At 34.3% G+C, this 10,050-nt stretch overlaps 1 protein-coding gene across 2 annotated transcripts; it reads right to left on the bottom strand.

Moving 5' to 3' along the window:
- Positions 1-237: 237 nt before the first annotated feature.
- Positions 238-10,050, bottom strand: LOC131623602 (BAG-associated GRAM protein 1). 2 transcript variants are annotated; one of them, XM_058894604.1, is made up of 18 exons: positions 9,573-10,050; positions 9,171-9,221; positions 8,966-9,063; positions 7,700-7,775; positions 6,279-6,407; positions 6,107-6,153; positions 5,791-5,911; positions 5,521-5,637; positions 5,275-5,304; positions 5,078-5,177; positions 4,617-4,723; positions 3,635-3,778; positions 3,447-3,551; positions 1,964-2,110; positions 1,572-1,625; positions 922-985; positions 666-727; positions 238-564 (listed from the first exon to the last, which is right to left on the bottom strand). In XM_058894604.1, the coding sequence occupies exons 1-18, from the start codon at positions 9,771-9,773 to the stop codon at positions 448-450; spliced, it is 1,770 nt and encodes a 589-aa protein (XP_058750587.1). In that variant the 5' UTR covers positions 9,774-10,050; the 3' UTR covers positions 238-447. The 2 variants fall into 2 exon arrangements, with proteins under 2 accessions (XP_058750587.1, XP_058750588.1); XM_058894605.1 differs by having other exon boundaries at positions 9,579-10,049.

Consider the following 10,050-nt stretch of genomic DNA (forward strand, 5'->3'; position numbering starts at 1 on the left):
AATCTGCCTATTATTTTACCACGATAGTGACAGAAAACAATACGTAATATTCAAGATAAAACCTCCACAACGATCAATAAGACAACCCAGTTCTTAGTTCTTACAGTATAATACAACAGAAGTGTCAGGTAGCCAATATGATGGCACATTTTAAACGGCAAATCTATAGTAAGAATAAAACAAATGCCAAAACAAATAAATTTACATTTCCACGTAAGCCTTTCAAGAACAATCATGTAAACTTCCACACAAAAAATGATGGAAAAACCTTTACGAGCAAGCAATTTATCGACAGAGATACACAAGACAAAAACCAAATGTGCATCAAAAGATACGTGACTTTCTCTGCCATGTGTTACAACTTACAAGAATAAATAACAAAAGAAAAAGGAAAGTTACAACATTGCACATATCAACAAAATTATAATCTAAGGTTGCCCAAATATGTTAACTTTCGGAAGTCATCGCAGGGGACGAAGATACCTTATCATTCTCGTCATCTGAAGTATACGACTTTATATATGAACGGGCAACATCTAACATAACATCGACTTCTTTTTTGTACTACATTGACAAATATTTTTTGAATTATTTAACGTTGATAGTAACACTATGAAGGATAGTAATGATGCAATAACTTTGCATACGATTAAAGATCTACCAACCTCATTGATTGCCCCTGACTTTATTTTGGATTGCATCACACACCATTTCTTGAAATGTGCACCTGCAGAAACAATTCACCTGTAAGATCATACTTCGTCCTAAATAAAAAGAAACAATGAAATGAAAGAAGGAATTTAATCCAGCTATTTTTTTACTTCAAAGTTTTCCTAATGATATTTGTTTTGGGCCCCTCAAAGTTTTCATAAATAACAGTATATTCAAAGTAAAAACAGGACTGTCAGAATCAAAACTTACCCACTCTTATGTCCAGAGCACATGAACTTTCATTGGCTGTCTCCAAACTCCATTTACAGTGCACCTGTTTGGCCAAGAACATAATGTCATTTTAAATCAGAAAAATATAAATATTAGAATATGATAGGGAGACAAACAGGGCACCGACAATAATTAACACAATGCTTCCATTCTATTCCGTTCATTAAGTCCAAATTGTAATCTTGTCACTAATCATCATTAGATGTATAACCATCCATGATTTCTAATTTTCTAGAACAGGTAATAGTATCCAACTACCCGTTCTTTCTCCTTTTTGATAGAACGTCACAAATGAGCATTTAAAAAAGAAAAAAAATAAGCTTATAGTAATAAGAGTTCGTCTACAATCTACATTATCTAAAATGGAAATTATCCTTTCCTTTATAGGGGGGTCTACTTAAACTTAGTGTAGTAGTAGCTGGACAGGATTGTATCCCTTGACAAAAGCTGGAATACAGTTAGTTTGGTGGATTGCAGCTTCACACAAATTCTAATCTAGTTAAACCCTTTCACACCGGCAATCATATATAAGTTTGAACGATTCAAATCAGATCTCAGGAACAAAAAAATTTAAGAGAAAAAGTAATAACAGCTAAAAATTGATCACAGAAATCGTAAATATTATGTACCTCAAAATAGGACCCAAATGGAACATCATGCGCCTGTTGCACAGTCTCAAACACCTATAAGAAGTCACACCATCAAAGGACCCAAATGGAACACATGAGTTGCAATCCAGACCACAAAATAAGGAGTTGTTTGCATTGACTTATTTGAGTTTATCTACTGACATAAGATTTGAGAGTCTGTTTTGGATAACTTATGAAAACAACATGACATTATTCGAAAACTATTTTCATCTTATTTTCTTAAGCTCTTCTATTTTTATCTTATCATGATAAGCACTTGTTTGTGCTATAAGTTGTAAATAATTTGTTTATCCAAATAGGGCCTAAATCAATATAAAAAATCACTATTAAAGCTCTTATACTTGATAGGTAAATTCAACCAACAATCTAACCAGGTGTTTCTTATCTGGTGATAGAACAACATGTTGCCACTCTGTCATGCCTATGTCAGGAGGGCACATAGGGCTGTTACAAAGGGATCTGAAGGTTATCTCTCGAACTTGACCATCATATTTTTCTGCTGTGTGCCACTGTCCCATCTGAAAAAAACACATAACCATATAGCTAATCAACAGCTTAAAAACAGGATGTCGTTTGGGTATCCAAATTTATACCATACATAATATTATGAACCAACTATTCTAAAAGTTTTAGTTGAAGACATATGGATGATTTTTTTAATACATTTTTAACATGCCCCTTCTCGTGAGAACCCTTTGGGCTTTTAAGTGTTGATAATGAACAAACCTGCTGCACCTTATGCATGAATTCAACATATTCAATTTATTATTAGAGGAATAAGGGACAACAAGGATCAAACTCTAGACCACGTGATCTTTTGATACTTTGTCATAAACCAACTGTTCTAGAAAAGTTTGAAGGAAGTTAATTTTGGCTTTAAAGTGGTGATAATTTTGAGTATATATTTTGATTTTTATTATTATCTTATAAATACTTAAGTCGTCAAATAATAAACAACCAACTTGAATAAAAAAATTGAATCAGTACAAAAAGAACCATATTATTTGTTTTACAAGATAAATAATCACTAATAAAAGATGAATAATATTAATCTATCCTTTTACCTTGTAATTGTGTTCGTATGGGTCAGAACATTTCTGATTAGACAAAAAATTATAAATTTAACTTTTTAAGAATTAGAAAGGTTCAAAATGGTTTAATGGTTTTTAAGTTACCCGATTTCTAAGATAGGTTTATCAACGATTGGTCAAACCAGCCAATCTGATCTCCATTTTTTCCATGGGCAACATATCCAATGGCTAAATTATTATATGTAATTATTTATAATGTTGAATTTTCTATATGTTGCCACATACAGATTAATGTAATCTATAAGATATAACACCGTTATTTAACAAAACCACAATTAGCTCATATGCAAACACCTGCTTCAAGTACAGTATTTTATCTTATGTGGATCACGTGGATTAAACAATTTTAGATGAAGATAACTATCTTAATTTGAACAATCTGGTTCTGGTCCTCTGCATTTAGCATTGCTTTTCAACATCAGCAATGCTAAATATTATCACGAGTACTGTATGCAAACACCTACCACAAGTATAGTATTTTATCTTATGTGGATCGCGTGGATTAAACAATTTTAAATGAAGATAACTAAATTAATTTGAACAATCTGGTCTTCTGCATTTACCATTGCTTTCAATAACAGCGTAACTCGAGTTCATCAATTTTAAAAACAGGCCAAGCTAGTTTGCATGGCAGTCAATAGAAGTCACGGGGCATATAATAACAAGTAAGTTTTTATTCATATCACATTTGGTTTCCATTCAATCTATTTGAGAAATTTACAACATTTAACAAGAACCGCGGTAATAATTGAAGAAAACTTACCACAAGATTAGTATCCTTTCGTACTGAGCGATACTTGCTAGTAAACTTTGAATCATCCTTTAACAATAAATTGAAAAACTGCTCAGCTGTGCAGGGGAAAACATCCTGAAGAAGGATCACTAGTTATATACCAAAAAAATTAGATGGTAGCTGAACTCGAGAAGACAGAAGGAGAAAAGGATGCATACATTGTATATACCAACTAAAGCTTCTTCTTTGATGAAAGTTTTAAGTTTTTCAACTTTCGGCATGCTGGCTTCTGGAACTTTATCCATTACGGAACTTTGTCTGACAGAACTGCTATGCGCACGCAATTCTGACTCAGCATTTTCCTGTATAACGAAACATTGAATCACATGAAATTGTTTGAATTTATCCATAAACTTTTGGGTAAAAATGAAATAAAGAGAATCAGGCCAAAAAATAGTTTAGCTTTTATTAAAAAAATTGCTTGTCCTTGTCCTTTATAATCTCTGTATTCACTTGCTTTTGGGCTAATGAGTGAAACCAATTCTGAATTCCCTTTTCCAACAATCAAATATTGTCTCACCACACGTGTGTTGCTTTCTTGGGTCAATTGATGCCATAAAGTCCTATCATGTATTAGGTCTAAAGATGGACCATTTACCTCTAAATCTTAATGATCTTATACATAGCTTTCTATGATATCCCTCTACTTCTACCTATTGAGCTATCATTCATCCTATATACTCCCCTTGCTGGTGGTTCTACACATCTTCTCTATACATGCCTAAACCGCTCAAAAAGACAAGATGCTATTGTCATCTCTACAACGGGTGAGTGATGGTTGTGTGACCCACGTCATGATTTGTAATAGGCAGAGAAAGATAAAGAGAGTGTATCTTCTTTCCTCTTTGGAGCTTCTAGCTCTAGAATTGTAATTGAGATTTGATCTTAATTTTCACTGCAACATTTTTATCTTTGAGACACTAAGGGCATTTTAATTTAAACATCATAATTAGTACATGGGAACATACGGTTAATCAGTCTCATAATGTGTTTTCCCAAAAGGACATGATATTGTAAATATATTATGGCTAGTTTTAAATCTCTTGTGGATTATATAATAAGAAGCATCATGTTCAAATATGAAGATCATAATTTGTAATACATATGAAGAAGACCAAATGATTAATCGAGAGATGTAACCTTCTTCTCAGTTTCCAACTTTTCACAAAAGTTCTTAGCTGCACGTTGTAGATTTCTAAATGCATGATTTCTGTTCCAAAATGATGCAAACTTATATCTGACTCTGCCTGAAATAAAGAAATATAAAGAGCAAACCAATTCATTCGATAAAGACCATCTTTTGTGCCAAAACAAGGTGACAATTTTCAGTACAATATGATTCTCAGTATAGTAAGATGCCAGTCATAATGAAAACATAGACGTCAACAATGAAGGAAAATCCGCATGGACCAAATGTCCAAATGTAATTGTCATATATCTATTACCACACCCATAAAAAGGGAACCAAACCCATGAAAAATTTAGGGTTTCAAATGATTGAGTTTATTTATGAAAGAATATGAACAAGCATTGGATTATAAATTGCAATTAAGAGTTCCCCGAACGAAACTGACAGTGAAATGTTTAAACATATTACTAACCATCGGGACTTCCCAAAGGAGGGACACCGTGTCCACCAGCACCCATACGAAGAATAATTGTTATAGCAGGATTAATAAATGCATGTTGACTCCTTCGAATCTTGAGAAAAAGCAGAATAGTTGCGCCAGATGTAAGTTGTATGGAACTGAAATATGAAGTTGGGTGAGGAAGGAGAGAAAAACAACAGAAGTTGTACCTCATCTATATCTTCAAATGGAATAACCACCTGTCAAATATCCCAAAATTATTCATACCGGCAATTTACAGCTGCTCTTTCTTATAAAAGATAAAGACAATATAAACACAAAACAAAGGAATCAAGAATAAATAACAAATTTGCAGTGATAATAAGTGTGAAGGGCTTATATTTCTAAGTGATGGATCAACCAACTCAAACAAGTAGTAATATAATATATATAAGCTCTAATATTTCAACTCTGACCTTCATTTGCTTCGAGAACACATTGGAATGGAAACAAATGTGCCATGTTGATACATACATACGACCATGGTACAAGAATGACCTCTCAAGTGCACAAGAGTAACTATGATCAACAACCTGAAATATATACTCCACCCATTAGATCTGCAAACACAATCGTAAATAGGACTGGACAACACAGTGTCTGTTTATACAAGATCTAAGAAAAAACATCCTAATGGATAAATATAATCGATAAAATAACAAAAATAAATAGTTATTGTTGGTGACCTCATCTGGATGAAGTTCAAATATTGTTTGAAGAGGTCCTGGCTTTTGATGGACTACTGTTGGCCCCTGTTTTTCCAAGGGTATCCTTCTTCGAGTGTTGGCTCCGCTATAACCATTTATCCTGTCAGTCAAGTCAATTAATAAATATGAGAAATAAGCCAACATATAAATATATATAATGATAATAGCAGTGATAAAGTAGCTTGGACTTGGTATAAAATACAAGCTTCAAAAAGGAGCAATAGCACAAGTGGACAACTAAAAGTAAATCTAAATTAAATACATAATAAGACCGACTATGCACCAAAAGCCTCACCTGGAAGGATTTGCAGATAGCTTGTGTGTTTTTATATGAAGGCAAACCTGACATTCAATTAACAGACATTTAATGATGTTTCTGAGGCGTAAAAAAGTGCTAGCAGGTTACACACCAAAAAGTCATATGAAAATTATGAAACCAAACAATTCTTTCTGAAAGAAGATATTACCTGCCCTGATGGGCTATCCAGAGTATGCCACACAGCACCAGTTTGACCTTCAATTTCAACTGGAACAGTCACTGAACCAAGAACAGCACTTTTCCAAATTATATCCCAATCAAAAATTGTGACATTGATCTGCTATGTCACCAGGAAAAGAAGTCAATTTCATGAAAACCTACATAACAAATGTATTCTGTCAATTGAGAAGCATATACTGATACTACCCATGGAAGTATGTTAATACCTCTTCTTTGTAATTGATCAATCCAAGCAAATGCTCAAAGTTTGACCACTAAGACTAACTTCGCAAAAGTATAAATGCATAGATATATTTAATTTCAGTATTATTTTTATTTATATCGAATCGTTAATTTTTTTACTTTTTTGGTATGAGAAATTGAAAATAGAATTCTGCATAAAACTTAACAAGAAAAATTAGAATTCTGATGATATGCACAGCACACACATTTATCAAAACATTGTTAGGTCCAGTAGTAAAAGACTACTAATCACAATGACAACTGAATAGCACAAACACCAGACATGTTCCAACAAAGGCTTGACAGAAAAATAAATTACGTTATCAACTGCCAAAAAAAGAAATTCACTTGTATGAAATTGTTAGGTCTGGGTATTAATGAAGGTCAGGACCACAATAGCCCAAACCAAATGCATAGGATCTGGAATGTTTATAGTAGGGGGAATAGAAAAGGGCAAAATGGGGATAAACAGACTGAATCTGCTGATTTGGTTAATCAGTCACTAGGGAGGGAGTGGAGGGTGCATGTCAATAAGACAATAGCCCAAACCAATTTGTTAGGTCTGAGTATGAATGAAGGTCAGGACCACAATAGCCCAAACCAAATGCATAGGATCTGGAATGTTTATAATAGGAGGAATAGACAAGGGGAAAATGGGGATAAACAGACTGAATCTGCTAATTTGGCAAATCAGTCGCTAGGAAGGGAGTGAAGTGTGCATGTCCATAAGACAGTTATGAGAGTATGGGGAGAGAGGGTATGTATAAGTGTCATTTTCGATAGTAACAGCTTTAAGCTTGGGCAGAGAATGATTTTCCGAGGAGCCATAGGGTCTAGGTAATTGTGCAGTATCATCTGATGTAATCCTGTGCATATTTGTACTTTTTTCTAGTGAAATTCATTATTTTCCTATTCTGTATCAATTGATCAGAAATATATGGCTAAGTGGTAGTAAAGCTATTCGGTCTATAAAAAACTATACCCAAAAAAAAACCAAACAAGTTTTACAATTATAAAATAATTGCTTTCCACTTATTGGAAAAAAAACAGCTTCAACATCACAATCAGGGAAATGAACCTCAAAAACCACTGAATCATTTTCAGCAACTGTAATCTGTTGGTTATAACTTATAATTACAAAACAAAGCATGGATGATATGCAGCAACCTGGACAGGAAGTTCATCGACATTAAAATTGAACTCCTCGCCCCACATTGGATTTCTTGAACCAGGGACCATAGAACTGCATCAGCACACCAAAAGATAAAATTACTATTGCCAAAGAATAATGTTGAGCAAAAATCATGCTTCTGAGAATGACATATATTGTGTACGGAATATGACAGAATACCAACTCAAATCGGTGTATGAATTAAAGAACTTCATAGACTACAACAAGAATGATGTCCTAAATTGGTGTATTGTGAAACTCTTACAAAGAATGCAGTTATCTCAACCCAAAACTATCAAATGCACACCGTAACAGCCTCCTACTCCTTACTTACATCATATATCACGAGTATATACCTGCTACTAATTGTCCTGCATATTAGATGTATAACTAGCAGTGTTATCCATGGTGGATGGCGGTCCATGGCGGCGTGCCAAAATCCCGCCATACCGGCTGCTTTGCAGTGTCATTATAGCAGATTATGGCGGAAAAAACTGCAATATCAGCTGATATTTACCATTTTGGCGAGCGTAAAAACTACCATGTATATTCGCCATAGCTGCCATGGAGCCGCTATTTGGTAACACTGATAATTAGCATATAAATGTTCTACACGTAATAACAAATTAAACACATAATTATTACATAACTGCCCTGCATAAATTAATACTGTCCTACCTAACCACCACATGACAGAGTTCGACCTCCAATACCCTCTTCAAGAGTATACCTTCCAAATAGTTGGGTAATTGGACATTCAATTTCCATCTCCCATCAGCAAACACATATTATCAGTTTGCCACGCCTCTAACAGACTATGATAGCATAAATTCTTTAATTTCTTTTTGTTCTATGACCAATTCCAATAGTTCATGTATTCAATTTATCTACAAAGACATTCTTCGGCTTTACATATATTTATAATTGTGTATGTAAATAGAGGTCTCCACCTATCTTTAATACATTATGCACTTATTTTAAAGCAGCACGAACACGAACTATTGTTTCTCCTAAAAGATCAACGCTAAACTTAACAGTGTTGCAATATATGTTCATGAAAGTATAAAGCAACCATCCCAATACAATAAAGCTTAAGCCTAGTATTGACTCTAAAAATGGTGGCAGTATATTCAGATCAAAGACCAGTCAACTCAACAGTAACCTGAATTGCAGAATAATTCATGATATAGAAGTCCAGTACTTGATTGGAATATATATTAAATAAAAGGGGGAAAGAAAAACAGAAAAGCAGATCATCAAACCTGAATCGCTTTTCATTTCCACACGTAATAATGGCATAAGGATCCGATGTTCCGTTTAAGTTTGCAGCAATCAGATTTTTAGCAGCCAATAGTTCTAACTGCAAAGGAAATTGAAAATCATTTATCAATAACTTTCAGTATACATAAACGCAAGACTTAATGTAATTTGACCTAATTAGGCAGGGTAGTAAGAAATTCAAACTACCTTAACCAGGTATGCCGAACCGGCTTGAGAATCTCCTCTGATCAGGCCAATCTACAAAAACAAGTGCAGAACTGCATGTCAACAAGTTAAAAATTACTCCACGAAAGAACAAGCCATTAAGTTGAACAGAATCTCCTTAACGCGAATTGATCAATTGACAAACTCAAACAAACAAATGATTCACTTCAGGTAAAATCATCAACTCCTCTTTTATTACTAAAAACAGAAAACGAATTGGTTCGCAAAAGCATAATATGAGATTCTTCTAAAGAACTAGAAAGGAAAGAAAAACTTGATCTAACTGAAAATTTACGCGCGTGATTTTGAAATAGCACGATGAAAACAGTAACAGATGGCAGAAAAAAACGCGGTAACAGTAACGAATGAAAATACGAAAGTAACCTTGACCTTATCGTCGGCGTCGGCAACAGAATTCTCCAAAAGCGATCGATCGGAGTTACGGTCACCAGTTCTGAAAGTGAAGAACCAATAAATTAGAATAACGAATACGGAGGCAACGAAAGCGACTTCGATCTCCCAGAGAGAGGGAACCAGAAAACCGAGGACGGCGAAATCCATGGCGGTAACAACGAAAACGGACATGATAATTGATGACCAGTTAGAAGAAGGAGGAGTTGAGAAATTGAAGGAGGTTAGGGTTTAGGGAATCTTGAGAAGACAATGTCCATGGGAAAGAAAGGGAAATAAAGAGAGAAGAATTCAAAAGATGATGTAAGAGAGTTTGAAAGAGGAAGGAATGAGGATAGTCAATGATGGATGGACCGTTGGAAGAGAAAAGAAGTGTCAAACAACCGCACTTCTTCTCACTCGTCGTGTTTGCCTTTTGATCAACTAAAACGATCATGTTCACATAGTGGTA

Source organism: Vicia villosa, unplaced genomic scaffold (assembly GCF_029867415.1).
Source record: "Vicia villosa cultivar HV-30 ecotype Madison, WI unplaced genomic scaffold, Vvil1.0 ctg.000074F_1_1, whole genome shotgun sequence".
Classification (NCBI taxonomy): Eukaryota; Viridiplantae; Streptophyta; class Magnoliopsida; order Fabales; family Fabaceae; genus Vicia; species Vicia villosa.

Bases quoted from the DNA above. Each gene is read 5' to 3' on its own strand.
- LOC131623602 (XM_058894604.1), bottom strand. From the start codon at position 9,773: ATGTCCGTTTTCGTTGTTACCGCCATGGATTTCGCCGTCCTCGGTTTT. The intron at 6,408-7,699 runs GTTGCTGCATAT...GTGACATAGCAG, and splicing joins TCGATGAACTTCCTGTCCAG to ATCAATGTCACAATTTTTGA. The intron at 5,912-6,106 runs GTGAGGCTTTTG...CTTGACTGACAG, and splicing joins CTATCTGCAAATCCTTCCAG to GATAAATGGTTATAGCGGAG.